This window comes from Labeo rohita, chromosome 8 (assembly GCF_022985175.1).
Source record: "Labeo rohita strain BAU-BD-2019 chromosome 8, IGBB_LRoh.1.0, whole genome shotgun sequence".
Classification (NCBI taxonomy): domain Eukaryota; kingdom Metazoa; phylum Chordata; class Actinopteri; order Cypriniformes; family Cyprinidae; genus Labeo; species Labeo rohita.
Window position 1 is genome coordinate 7,187,026 of NC_066876.1, and position 15,229 is coordinate 7,202,254.

At 34.8% G+C, this 15,229-nt stretch overlaps 1 protein-coding gene across 2 annotated transcripts; it reads right to left on the bottom strand.

Annotated features, from left to right (window-relative positions):
* Positions 1-1,278: 1,278 nt before the first annotated feature.
* fgf17 (fibroblast growth factor 17) lies at positions 1,279-6,236 on the bottom strand. 2 transcript variants are annotated; one of them, XM_051116676.1, is made up of 5 exons: positions 5,863-6,236; positions 5,472-5,508; positions 4,770-4,914; positions 4,179-4,285; positions 1,279-1,851 (listed from the first exon to the last, which is right to left on the bottom strand). In XM_051116676.1, the coding sequence occupies exons 1-5, from the start codon at positions 5,892-5,894 to the stop codon at positions 1,561-1,563; spliced, it is 612 nt and encodes a 203-aa protein (XP_050972633.1). In that variant the 5' UTR covers positions 5,895-6,236; the 3' UTR covers positions 1,279-1,560. The 2 variants fall into 2 exon arrangements, with proteins under 2 accessions (XP_050972633.1, XP_050972632.1); XM_051116675.1 differs by having other exon boundaries at positions 4,770-4,950.
* Between the last annotated feature and the right edge of the window lie 8,993 nt (positions 6,237-15,229).

Sequence of the window (15,229 nt, forward strand, 5' to 3'; positions counted from 1 at the left end):
CGACATACACTAACTGTCATGAACCGGAACAAAAACAGAGGTCAGGAAGAGTAAGACAAGATGAGTGCTTGAGATTAAAATGTATATAAATTGTATTTTTTAAATGAAAATAACTGAAATATCGTTATGCTAGATAAGACCCTTCTTCCTCGGCTGGCATTGTTTACAACCACATTTGTGATCGTTTGAAGCCGCATTTAAACTGCATTTTGGAAGTTCAAAATCGGGGCACCATATCAGTCCATTATATGGAGAAAATCCTGAAATGTTTTCCTCAAACAAAATTTCTTTACGGCTGACGAAAGAAAGACATCAACATCTTGGATGACAAGGGGGTGAGTACATTATCTGTAAATGTTTGTTGTGGAAGTGGACTTCTCCTTTAAACTCACAAAACCCCCCTGCAGTTCATTTACGAACCCCAGTTTGATAAACCTTGATATAATATAATGTTTAATGCACTTCATGTTGTATTTTTACACCATTATGGTACAATATTATCCTGTTTAAACCAATGTGATAAATGTGTTGGGTCAAAAGTAATCTATAAGTAATCTAAAAGTAGTCTGATTATATTACCTAAAATGTGTAATGGATTACACTACTGACTACAGTTTTTGTCATGTATTTTGGAATCAGTAATGGATTACAATTTGTAAGTAATCTACCCAGCTCTGCCTGTGTCTCGCTGAGCACTTGAATGTGTCTGCAGTGTCATAATCAGGGCAGCAGGTGGCAGCAGAGAGCTGCTTCTAAACGTGTCCCTGCACTCTTCTCTTTTTATCTATGATCAGGTACATTAACTTTGTCCCTAGACATTCTGCCAAAGTATATTTCAGCCTCCCACACAATCCTACTAAAATGTCTTCAGTTCATACATGAAAATGGGTTCAAGATGACTGGTGGGTGAATTGAGAAAAATGACTGTTTATATTTTCTTCAGGTCTGGACTGGTGGTGCTGTTGGCCTTCATCAAGTAAGAAAGGTACCTTTTCAGCATAATTTCTCCAGTCTTCAGTGTCACATGATCCTTCAGAAATCATTCTAATATGCTGATTTGCCGATCTTTGTCACTCAAGTATTCAAAATAATAATTAAAATAATAGCCTAATTTTACTGACCCCAAATGTTTTGTTGTTAAAAGTACATTGCCAGATAGCAATCAATTGATGAGAATCATTTGAAGACTCATATTTATTTATTTCTATCCCAGACACATGAGGTAATGTCAAACATCTTTGGTTGAAACGGATGTTGATTTATATTTCATTTCACGTTTATGTTCCCCTCAAAGGTAAATTGCTTTTTTATTGTGTTTAATATTGAGCATATTGTCTTAAGGTCTTTACAAAATGCTCACACAACACACATACAAATACCACCTTAATTAAATATATACATTCTCTTTTACTATCTTACCATATTTACAAGTCACCCCTTTAAAATGAGCATCCATTCAGTGTTGCTGGCTTTTTCCAAGTCCATTAAGTACGAAAATATATAAAAAATAAAGCTGCCTCTTCTTATTATTAACAGGAAAACAGTTTGTGTGGCACGGTGTTAGGAAGCGGAGTGGGACTTTCTGTTGCGTTTCGCCCGGCGGGTCGGTGGAAAGCTGATGAACTCAAAGTGTTTGGGTTGGTCCGAGTTTGGGAAGGGGAGCGGTCCTTTGTGCAGGCGCTTGATGAAGTGAACTTCCCGCTGGTTCTCCCTGGTTTTGGAAGCCTTGATGGGCCGACCCTTTCTGCTGAAGGCCACGTACCAGCCCTCGTATTTAGCGTTCTGGAAAGCGGTGTAGTTGTTCTCCAGGACGATCTCTGTGAAGATGCAATCCCTTCCTCTGCCATTAGGCTGTGAGAAAGAGAGAAGAAGCCACATGTTATTTCAATGAACTTTAGACTCAAACTTTAACGGTGTTCTTACTATCTTTCTAGTCTTTGAACTTGCTGTCTATGCAGGGTCAGAAAGCTCTCTGACTTCATCAAAAATATCTTAATTTGTGTTGAAGATGAGCAAAGCTCTTACGGGTTTGGAACGACATTAGGTTGAGTAATTAATGACAGAATTTTCATTTTTGGGTGAAGCCCCTTTAACCGCTGGTTGCTGGTCATGTGATCTCAACATGGCAGCCACCATGATCAGTCTTTGTTTTAGTAGTTTGTTTAGTATTTCCAAAAGGAAATTCAAAGTGCTTTTAAATGGCTTGGATCTTATATAAGCAGTGTTTTGACCCATTATTATTTATTCTTCCCCGCTCCCTGTGCCCTCATCTCTCAACACGTTTCACTTCATGCCCTCACTGTCTCCATCTAGTTGTCCCAGCGCTTGGTCTCACAGCAGATCCATAGCGCTGAAGACATTTTTTCCATTTCCGTTAAGGAAGAAGCGGCTTAACATCTGACTAAACACAGAATGGGTGTGAAAGCTGTTTTCCTCCACAGGCCTGGCAGTCAAGTCTCAGTGACTTTCACTCGTCCTCTAGATGCCATTCACACTGTCTAGTTGTTTATCTATACGTCCTGCTCTGCCTCACCCATCACAACACTGCACAGGCAGTGAGTTTTGTACTGAAAAAAGCAGCTTTGGCATTTTGATAACTCCTTTTATTTTTAACAGTAAACAATCATATGAGTTTGGAGTGGCAAATTAAATTCAAAATTAAATGAAAGTAAATTATCATGGAAGATGTGATTTGATTAATCTGACCAAATTTAGATTTCTGTCACCACGCTTTAGACCAGGGAGTTTCATTCTTTTAGAAATATGATCATCCTCATACCCAAATATGTATTTTTATTCATGCATAAAACCTCAGTTTATACTGATTTAAACTGGTCAACTATATGCTGTACTAATTTAAAATATTATTTGAAAAATATATAGTAAATATATATGAAGTTGTTTTTTTTTTTGTATTCATTAAACTTCTGTACTGTACTTTTAAAAATAAAGGTTCTTTATTGGCATTGATATTTTCATGGAACTTTTCCACAAAAGGTTCTTTACAGTGAAAAAAGGTCCTTTAGATATTTAAAAAGTTCTTCACACTAAGAAATGGCTCTCTTTGAGAACAGTTGAACATGTTGTATTCATAAATAAATAAATAAGTAAATAAATAAATAAATAAGTATTTTTATCTATTTAAATTGAAATTTTAGCATTTATTTATGTGTGTGTGTGTGTGTGTGTGTGTGTGTAATATATTTATATATAATTGTAATAATTATTCAGTCTAATTTTGTATTTATTTAATTATTTATTATTTCATTAGATTTATTTATTATTTATCTGTTTTTATTTGCTTTTTTATTCTGAATTTAATTCAATTTTTTCTTATTTTTAGTTATTTATTTTTACATTTTTTAACCTTTTTTTTTCTGTAAACTTTTTCACGGCCCCTTAGCACACCATAGTGACCCATGGGCATTTTAAGCTGATTTTTATTTTGCATTCATTCATTAATTTATGAATAAATAAATAAATAAGTAAATTATAAATAAATCTAATTTTGTTTACTTATTAATTTTAATCTATATATTTGAATTAAAATTTAAGCATTTATGTGTGTGTGTGTGTGTGTGTGTGTGTGTGTGTGTGATATTTATATAATACTTTATTAATTATTTAATTTTTTTATTATTTATTTATTTATTATGTATTTATCTGTTTTTTATTTGCTTATTTTAATCTTTTACATCTAAATCTATTAATTATTTAATCTAATTTGTATTTGTTTCTTATCATTTGATTTATTTATTATTTATTTATCTTTTTTATTGGCTTATTAGCATGTGTGTGTGTGTGTGTGATGTTTATATATTATTTTATTAATTATTTAATCCAAGTTTGTATTATTTATTTATATCTGTCTTTATTTATTTGCTTATTTTAATCTTATTTTTTGCCATTTATTTATTTTTACACTTTTTAAACAGTTTTTCTCTAAACTCTTCCATGGCCCCTAGCACACCATTGTGGGCCCCTGGGGGTTGCCGGACCCCAATTTGAAAACCCTTACAACACTTTTACCCTACAACAGTGATACAACTTAATTATCAAGCTTTTTTTTTGATCCCATGCAAAATCCAATTGGTTCAAAAATCTGCTACACTTGCCCCGAGCAAAAAATCTAATTCTTTTTCCTCAGAAATCTTCAAGATGACAAGAACAATACATACCTTGCCCACTAGCTTCCCCCTGCGGTTCATGCACAGGTATCTGCCACTTTCAGCTCCTTTGATCCGAACACGACTTCCAAAGGTGTCCGTCTCCACATAAAGTCTGGCTGTAATTCAGCACAAGTGTTAGCAACAAACTGTAGGTAAATACTGCAGCATTTATCACTTCCATAGACTATAACACCATCATAATAAAAACATAGCCAGTTTAGCTCAGCATTATTTTCCAATGTAATCAGGCTGATCTACCACATGAGGCAGATTGTTTATTGGTAGTTAAGTATATTTGTGATTTAGTTACATGAATACTGCAATATCATGATTTTCAAGATGAGTGACTCCACACATAACCCAGTGTGTTCCTGAAATCCCATAAGTCCTGGCTAGTCAAATCAGTCTCATTTCCCCTTGCTGTTTGAAGCAAATTAACACATCCTAATCAACACAAAAGGGAAACGATTAGGCAAAGACAAGTCGTTTGAACTATCAGCGAGTCCCCTTTCAACCAATAAACCAATCAGCCGCGAAAACAGCGCTATCTGCACCGAAACCTAACGTGAGTTAATTACTGTAAATGAATGACCGACTCACCGAAAGTGTTTCCGTCCTCTGCGGTGGCGCTCACTCTCTTGCCCTGGATCTGCACGTGTCGGCCGCTGGTTCGGCTGTACAGCTGATAGACTCGAACCTGCCGCCGGCTCAGCTGGTCCGTCAGTGAGCCCTGTTCCCTCACATACTGCTTAAAATTAGGAGAAGGGTGATTCTTCTCCCCCTTTTCGGTGCAAAGGGAAAATAAGATCACATATATTTCTCTCTCTGTTGCTGGAATAGAAAACCTTCTTCGTTTTGTAAACGCCAGCAAGAGCACTGATCCAACGCTAGTCTGTATATCCGAGTGCTGAACGACTAACATGAGATAGAAAATGAATTCTAATGGAGAGCAGTGGTTCTGGGCCCGCTAGAGGGCCTCAGCAAACTTAAAAGCAGCCGCAAAAAGATTTCAAATAAGTTTAATTCATAAGTAATCGATGTTGATTAGAACGCTATAATCATTCGACATGTAAACTGACCTCGTATCCCATTTTAATCAACAAATGTTGTATTACAGTTTTTGAAACTGTATGAAATTAATCACTTTTGAAACGTTGACATGTAGCCTGCTATAAAAGCATGACGTGAAATTAAGTAAAAAAGGTACAAAATTCACATTTATTGCCAGAGACGTGCAATAAATAGCATATGACACACTTTAACGTGTTACAAAAAACAAAGTAAAATGTAATAAACATTTACCTGTGCGTGACACCATACCACGAAGAAGTGAAAAGAGCTACAAAACAAAGCAAAAATAAGAAAAGTTAGTCAATATGCTAAATATAAAATACATATGCTATGTAAAATATATTTTAGCGCATCATGCAATACGTAATACCCATACAAATTATTTTAAGTTACTTTTAGTTCAGCAAGGATTTGCTTCTTAAAATTGATTAAAGACATAAACAATATATGTTCATTATACGGCGTTCTTAAGTTGGTCGTATGGTCCTTTAGAGTTAAAAAAAGAGTTTATTGCGCAACCAATAAGTCAGGGTTTATAGCACCAGACTGTAACAATTCTATCTGCAACCTTAATTTTTAAGACTAAACTCTTATAAATATAGCTAAATATCAATATACTCACATGTACAAGCAGCGCTGATTTATTCCATACATTGTGGGAACGCAGGTATAATGTCGTATCCAGGGTTCTCCTGAATGATAATCCAGTTCGTAGTGATCTCCCGATTAAATGAATTGAGTCTGAGTCAAATCCATACGCCAGTAAAGACTTCAGCAGCGCTAGATCTTTTAAAAGCGCCTCAGATGCGCGTCTTCGCAAACACACACGCGGGTAAATCCGATTAGGAAAAAAACGATCCACATGTAGTCCAGAAGATTGTGGAGTTCCATCATATGACTTTCTACAAGGCAGGTCGGTGTCTAAATCATAGTTTTGATGATAATGTTGCAGTGGGTCCAGTGTGCTCTTGATGTTGTGTTGGCACTGTCACTTGTGGAGAGGCGCAGCGCGCTCTGCGCGTCTGGATCCCTCACTGCGCCAATGTGATAGACGTCAAGATCCCTCCCATGAGTGTTGCACCTTTTTCCCTCTTCAGAGACTCCTGAGCTTAGATGAACATGTGGAGGTGTTTCCAACTTCTATAATATTCAAATGAACCTATCCACAACCTACATATTTCTGGAGTAGTTTTAAGGCCTTCTAATTTGGTCCCATGTGATAGATGATTAATCTGATGTCTTCAGATCATCCTCTGTATTTAAAGCTTTGAGGTTCCTGCAGAAAGGGGTGTGCCGCTTGATGTTTGTTAGGGCCCATCTCAATGTTGGTCTATCCCCGTGAAGGGGCCGCGGCTCACACCTTTTGCTAACCTGGCAGCTCTAATGAGAAAACAATGGTGGCTTTTAATCACAGGACTCCAGCGGGCTTTTGTTAGCTCATGAGGAATCAACATCAAGCACTAACGATATAACGTCAACAGGATGCTCGCTTTCCGACGCATAGTTAAGTTGCATCGCAGCAGTTAGTGCTGTCTTGCAAGTGTGACCATGCCGGAGTTGCCACTTGGTCCCTTCAAATGAAAATTCATGTGAACTTTTTCACCCCTAGAAGGGTGAAACTCAAGGATTATATATGTTGATCAATGGTTTTGCTTCAGAACACTGTTATCATGTGGTGACCCAACACAACCAACCCATAAACCATGTTTAATGTAGCATGTGATGTAGTATTGTTTATGATTTTTGAGAATCCGGACACGTCCCACAACCTGCCCATGGTGGAATTTAGTCTGTCAAATGTGACAAACTACGAAAATACAAGTTTGATTGAATGCATCAAAATCAAAAAAGTTTAGGCCAAAATATGCTGAAATGTGTAAAGATTTTGTGAATTTATCAATGCAATTAGTTGCATTTTTCCTACTGCAACCTAGATTGTGGCATATTTTTGGATCACGGCCCACCAGTTCAGAACCACTGCTGGGAGCTTATTTATGACTTTATTTATAGAAAGTTATAGTTTTTTATATCACTATTTTGTCAAATCTATGTCAAGTCTTTTTTTATTCAGTTTATTATTGATCTAATTTGTGGAAGGAATTTAAATGCATACCTATTATTTGGTAACTGTCCATCTGAGTGGGCATGATGGTGACAGACGTGACTCTTGGCGTTTATTGCAACGTGTTCTCCACCCATCAGTTTGTATTCTGTTAACGATAGACAGATAGTCGAGAGGTGTGAATAGTTATTGCCGATAAAGATGGGCGAGACAGGTGTGTGTTTGATGACAGTGTAACCAGAGGACTGAATAAGTACATTCTCATAGCTCAAGTCTTTTGCTTTTCCAGTGATATCTTATACAGATTTAAAATAAATTTTAAAAATAAGTATTAGAATTTTTTAAATGAAAATAAATTTTAATTATCATTTTATTAGAATTTAGGCAGTTTAATGTTTTTTTTTTACTTATGTATTTTTTAATTATTGTGTTTTTTTTTTTTTTTTTTTTTTTTTTTGCTGGTGAATGTTTTTGCAGCTAATGGGCAAGCCCAGACACAACTTTGGTTCTGCACTAATTTTGGAAGGGAAATCTGCAGAATGAATTTTAAGATGTAACATATACTAAACTGAACTAAGAGTAGTAGTCCATTACTCTTATTTGCAGCTAACGCATAAATAATTCATAAACAAACATGCAAGCGGCGAGAAAACATTATGGTTGACAGTTTTTAGTAATTAAATTCATCATACACTGAAAAAAAAAATTACTGGAGAAACAATTTTCACTCAGAAGTACAGAGAAACAGCAAGTAACATATTGAAATAAATATGTCATTTTGAAATAGAAATACTAAAATAGTTTTTTTTTTTTGTAAAACATCTCTATAATCTTTGTCTTTAACAATAAAAAGTCCTTTTTTTTGTTTTTACAGTGTAGTTGACCCAGCTTCTATATAGTGGTGAACTGAAAGGAATTTTTTGTATACCCATTTGACGCAAATTTCAAAAGAAAATCCATTATGGTGTTTCTATGACTTTCCAAAGGAGGAAAAAGAGATTGATTACACTGGTGAGAAAAGATGTGAAATGTCAAATTTGCCATTTTTGTCAGCTTAAATGGTCTTTGGTAATTTAATGTCAAAATAACAAAACATATAATATAGTGTTATAAATGAATATATGTGTATACATACACACACAGTGTTGGGGGTAACGCATTACAAGTAATACGAGTTATGCAATCAGATTACTTTTTTTGAAGTAGTAAAGTAACGCATTACTTTTTAATTTACAAGAAAATATCTGAGTTACTTTTTCAAATAAGTAACACCATTTACTTCGTTTTCCCATGTATTGACTGACAGCTCTTGTGTTGCCATGTTGAGAGAAATTGGGAGTAAGTGCAAAAGCGTTGTATGTGCTGTGAACATGATGTTACTGTACTTCTAGACTAAATGTCAACATGCATTTCTCATCTCACTTGCACAAAGACAGATTCAGGATTCCTCAGAATGAATAAAAAGAGTGAAATGCAAACTTAGAATATGGCACAAACCTGCAATACTTAAAAATGTTAAATAACACAAAGATCCTTTATGCATTGTGAGAAAGGGCTTTTACGTTAACCAAAAATAAAACTTTTTATATGAAAAAACAAACAAGCAAGTCCTGCCCAGATTTAAAAAGTAACGCAAAAGTAATGTAACGCATTACTTTCCATAAAAAGTAACTAAGTAACGTAATTAGTTTTTAGGGAGTAAGGCAATATTGTAATTGATTACTTTTAAAAGTAACTTTGCCCAACAGTGTACTGTATTTACAATATTAAAGGAAAATGATAATTCTGTCATTAATTACACTCTTTAAAAAAAAGGTGCTTCACAATGCCATAGATGAACCTTTTTGTCTAAATGGTTCCATAAAGAACCTTTAACATCTGAAGAACCTTTCTGTTTCACAAAAGGTTCTTTGTGGCGAAAGAAGGTTCATCAGATTATAAGAAAGTAAGAAAGAGATAGTTCTTTAAAGAACTTTTGACTAACTGGTTCTTTGTGGAACCAAAAATGGTTCTTCTATGGCATCGCTGTGAAGAACCTTTTAAAGGACCTTTATTTTTGAGTGTACTCACTCTCATGTTGTTCCAAACCCGTAAGACCTTCGTTCATCTTCGCAACACAAATTAAGATATTTTTGAGGAAATCTGAGAGCTTTCTGTCCCTCCGTAGACAGCAATGCAACTGACACATCCAAGGCCCAGAAAGTTAGTAGGGACTTGTTAAAATAGTCCATGTGACATCAGTGGTTCAATCGTAATGAAGCTACGAGAATACTTTTTGTGTGCGCAAATAAAAATAAGAATTTACATTTTTGGGTGAACTATCCCTTTAACAGCTGTGGAAATGCATCATCACAGTCTGTAAAAATGTTGCAAAATGTTCATTTGGTGCAAATCTGCTTTCTGTGAAATTTTACGGTTGCAGATTCCATGTGGACTTGCTTATGGGATCTAATATTTAAAGTAGGGCTGCAAAATGCTTAATCACAATTAATCACATTCAAAATAATAGTTTATGTTTACATACTATGTGTGTGCATGCAGTGTATATTACATGTATATATGAAGAGTTCAAAACCAAATGCAAAACCAAAATCCATCTGACGTCTTTCTTTAAAAAAATGCATTTTAATCAGGCTCACATGTATAGGTTTCTATGTAAGTACTGGTACGTCTGATTGGGCTGAGGCTGGTATTTTAGCGAGTTTGAAGAAAAATGTTTTGATGGATTATAATATGTGTCAGGAGCATTCACTCACTTGACCAAGATGGCTTTTAGCTGGTTTTGCATCTGAACTCTTCATATTTGAATAAATATTTGTATGCATATATATTTATACTTGTATATAATTTTTATAATATATAAATATTGTATTCATACATATTTTCTTTAATATATACATGTATGTGTGTGTATTTATATATACATAATAAATAAATACACAGTACACACACATATAGTATGTAAATACAAACTTTTATTTTGAATGCGATTAATCATGATTAATCGCTTTGCAGCCCTAATTTAAAGCAATGTCTTGCCAACTTGAAAATATTCTTTTGCTAGAGTTATGTGAAACTATATGTGAATTCCTCACCTATTAAGAGACAATGTCCAGTGGTGGGAAATCAAAGGAAGTCAGATGTTTATTAAACTGTGATCTGACCCTCAGAACTGTTTGACATACTGTACATTTAAACAGTCACACCCTGATAGACACATAGAGACAAAGCAGCTTTTGCGAAAGCTTGAACTGAAGACCCACAGAGGCTCTTTATGTGTGTGTGTGTGTGTGTGTGTGTGAACGGCAAGCATCAGAGGGCTTAAGCAGTGGATCTTCTCACCAGACCGGAATTCCGTCGGCCCCAGCAGGATGCCAAGGGTGTCGGCCACGGTTTTTTAGGATCGTGCCGCTCAGAGCAAGAGGGATGTGATGTGTCCTAATGAAACACCACACGTCTAACACCCCCCATGTCCCTCACCCATTTTTTTTTCCTCCCTCGCTACACCCCCTTCAGTTTACGAAGCGGCGGTGAGATCTGAGGCCCTGAAACCTGATCTTATTTATTCACGTCTCGAGCTTTGCTGGTGCTACCTTAGCGATGGAAATAAACCAACACGGAGTCTCGATCAGACACCTAGCAACAGCAGCCTAGGTAGCAGTTCCCCCAACCACAGCCCCGGCCCAGAATATACCCACGGGTATCCCGTTAAATAAAGACTGGGAGATGCTGTAAAAAAACACAGATGACAAGTGGACATGGGATCTTGTTTGGGTTCAGAGCTTCAATGTCAAAGTGTTGACACGTGATGACAGTGCACAGACGTGTTGAGCCATTAATTTCTACCGCAGTCATGTCCCGAATGGCTCAGGTCCAACATAAGCAGCTCTAAAATTAACTAGTTATAAAACATAACACATTAATCTATTTACTGAGTGATTGCTAATTGACAGTGCATGTGTTGCGTATAAGAGCCACATGTTGTTTGGTCATCCTCATATTCTTAGAGCATGTACAGCAGTCACTTCTTTTAGTGGACATGATGATACATTTTAGAATGAGAATTTGGTCATTATTTATTTATATTTCATTCTAAATTATTTGTTCCATGGAACACGAAATGAGGCTTTCTGAAGATTCTTCATGAAGATTTTTTCCATAAAAAAAGAACAACGGGGGTAACGTGTCACAAGTAACGTGAGTTACGTAATCAGATTACTTTTTTCAAGTAACTAATAAAGTACTTTTTAATTTACAAGAAAATATCTGCATTACTTATTCGAATAAGTGTTTTCCCATTTATTGACTGAAATCTCTCCTGTCCCTATGTTGCAAGAAATCAGGAATAAGGCATTGTGTACACAGTGTAAACATGACGCTACTGTAGTATTATGCTAATTTTGAAAATGCATTTACCCATCTCTCTGTGATTATTCCCATTTCATTAACCAATGCCTTTGCTGCTTACTTTAGATAAACTTATTTTTTATTTTAATTTTTTTATTGCTGAAAAGTGTTGAACTTTCTTTTCCTGTGTTCTACTGTACAGATGTGAATTTACTTTTCTTTTAGCTTGAGGCTGATTCATTTCACTTTTGGTGTGAAAGGGCCTTACATTTGCCAAAAATATAACTTTTTTTATTTAACAAACAAGCAAGCCTTGCACCCATATGAAAAGTAATGCAAAAGTAACGTAACGTATTACTTTCCATAAAAAAGTAACATAATTTGTTACTTTTTTAAGGAGTAACGCTATAGTGAAATGTTTTGACAGTAGTGTTTATGAAGAAATTGCGTTTAAAAGACACATGCCAAGTACTTTGTATTCATGTTAGTTTTAAACCACTTTCAAAAAACATGATGTTATTTGGTGTAACCATCTTTGATTGTATACATTTTAATCAATATTTTCCCAGTTTTAGAATTTATTTTTCAAAGTTAAAAGTTTTTTTAAATGATCATGAATTATTAATTCATAAGTATAATTAAGATTTTGGGAGTTACACAGCATGACATGAACTAACCTTGACTTGTCATAATATGGTCAAATTATCTGATATTTTAAAGGGATAGTTCACCCAAAAATTAAAATTCTGTCATTAATTACTCACCCTCTTGTTATTCCAAACCCGTAAGAACTTTGTTCATCTTCAGAACACAAATTAAGATATTTTTGATGAAATCCGAGAGTTTCTGACCCTGCATAGACAGCAACACAACTGACACGTTCAAGGCCCAGAAAGGTGGTAAGAACATCGATAAAATAGTCCATGTGACGTCAGTGGTTCAACTGTACTGTCATGAATCTACAAGAATACTTTTTGTGCACAAAGAAAACAAAAATAACAAATTTATTCAATTCAATTGTGTGTCAGTTTTTAACACCATTCGCGAGACTACCACGACATCTTCTTCTGCTTGCAAACAGGGCGCAGCGCATCCAAGTTTTAAGTCAGAATGCTGGTTCCTGCGTTATCGATGTCTTTACTACTTTTCTTGGCTTTGAACCTGTCAGTTACATTGCTGTCTATACAGGGTCAGGAGGCTCTCGGATTTCAATAAAAATATGTTAATTTGTGTTCTGAAGACAAACAAAGGTCTTACGGGTTTGGAACAACATGATGGTCAGTAATTAATAACAGAATTTACATTTTTGGGTGAACTGTCCCTTTAATGAGGCATTTCATATGCACATATCTATGGACCTTGACACAGTCATGAGGGTTTGTAGGGTCTCTATGATATCATTTTCTGCTTTTTTCTGCATGTCGGTTGCACCACATGTTTTTTTTTTTTTTTTTTTTATGTGAATATGAATAAGCAATGAAGTAGTTTTGCTTCACTGTTGAAAATTGTTGAATAAAGTCATTATTTTTGTTTTCTTTGCACACAAAAAGTATTCTCGTAGCTTCATAACATTACAGTTGAACCACTGACGTCACATGGACTATTTTAATGATGTTCTTACTACCTTTCTGGGTCTTGAACGTGTTGTGTTGCTGTCTATGCAGGGTCAGAAAGCTCTTGGATTTCATCAAAAAATATCTTAATTTGTGTTCTGAAGATGAATGAAAGTCTTACGGGTTTGTAACAACACGAGGGTGTGTAATTAATGACAGAATTGTCATTTTGTGTGAACTATCTCTTTAAAGAGGCATCTCATGTATACATATCTATGGTCTTATTGACCTTGACACAGTCATGAGGGTCTGCATGTCTCTGTGATATCATTTTCTGCCTTTTTCTGCATGTTTGTTGCACCACATGACTTTTCTGGTTGCACCGCATGACTTTGATTTAGCCTTTTTTTAAAATATGAATAAGCAGTGAAACAGTTATGTTAAATATTTTTACTACCTGGATTCTTTATCTCACATGCTCTTATTTTTGTCCATCATCAACATTAGCCTTTAGCTGTATGTTAGTGTACTACGAGCTGCAAGTGAAAGGTCGATTGGTGGTCTCCCTAACAGCTTAAACCACATCGTAAAAAAACTGGACCATAAAGAACAACTGGCTACTCGTTTCTGACCCCACAAAAATAGAGACAGAGCTTCAGAAAGTGGGTGGTCTGCTTTCTATGAAAAAATTAGTGTTGTGTGAGGGTGAGGTTGAGTTCTTGTCTCTGTAACACTTCTAATGTGCTTTGATGAGAACACATTAGCATGGGATCAGAAAACTCTCACCTGAGACGTCTGAGACACACAACCATGAAACCACACAACAAGAATCTGTCACAGCCTTCAGACAAGCCCAAAACCTAAATTTCTGTTCTAATGAAGTGTTCAGGGTGGATTAATGGCTAATTATTACACTGTCCGCTGACCCTTCGTTTTACCCCAGCCATTTGCAAGCTGACCATTTGAGCTTGCCAAATTTGACACAGCTGACACAGGCAATAAATTTGAACTAGTTCCACCTCCCCCTTGATCTGTAATGAGGCCTTTAGCCCCTCACCCTCACAACAAACACACTACTTCAAATTAGCCACAAATTCACAGATTGAGATGTATTTAGAGTCCTAAAAGCTCATCACAGTTTATGACGGTTCTGAATTAATGGGTGAATTCGGAATCAAGTGAAAAGGAATCAAACAGTAGTCACATTTTCCCAGGGTGATGGTCATGTGACATGAAGAGAGCTTTAGATGGCTGGCAGAGGGTCACATGACCATTAGGCCTTCTAAGTAGGGGTACTTATTTTTGAAATATTTGATTATCAAGCAACTAATTACACAAAAATATAGCATAAATATGTAATTATCTGAAGATTTCATTACAATATTACAGTTATAGTAATAAATTTGTTTGATCCTGAATGTTGTCATAGTTATTAGCACGTGTTATCATTGTACAAAAATTATTCTCTGTGCAATTTTTAATGCAGTCAGCTAAAATATATTATTATATTATATTATATTATATTATATTATATTATAATGATAAAAGACAATAATAGAATTATAGTAAATAATGTTTGTTACATAAATCTTACATAAACACAAATATTGCTTAGGAATGGTTTAAAAAGTTATAATAATTTTATTCAAAAAATGTTTTATATAATGTTTACTCTCATGTCATACCAAACTTATATTGTTTTATATTCTAAATAAATATTGCACATAATCATGTGGATTAATTTTTTATTTTATTTTTGGAGTTTGACATTATAAACCATCCATTCTGCCATGAAGCCTAATATCTTATTTTGAAAAAATATATATTATATTATATTATATTATATTATATTTTATTATATTATATTATATTATATTATATTGTAAATTAATTAATAAATAATATTAAAAGACAATAACAAAATTATAGTAGATAATGTATGTTATATAAATCTTACACAAACACAGAAATATTGCTTGGAAATGGATTGAAAAGTTATAATACTTTTTTCCTAATTTTTTCATTCT

Bases quoted from the DNA above. Each gene is read 5' to 3' on its own strand.
- fgf17 (XM_051116675.1), bottom strand. From the start codon at position 5,894: ATGTATGGAATAAATCAGCGCTGCTTGTACAT. The intron at 5,509-5,862 runs GTGAGTATATTG...TTTGTTTTGTAG, and splicing joins AATCAGCGCTGCTTGTACAT to CTCTTTTCACTTCTTCGTGG. The intron at 1,852-4,178 runs GTATGTATTGTT...TCTTTCTCACAG, and splicing joins GGGGGAAGCTAGTGGGCAAG to CCTAATGGCAGAGGAAGGGA.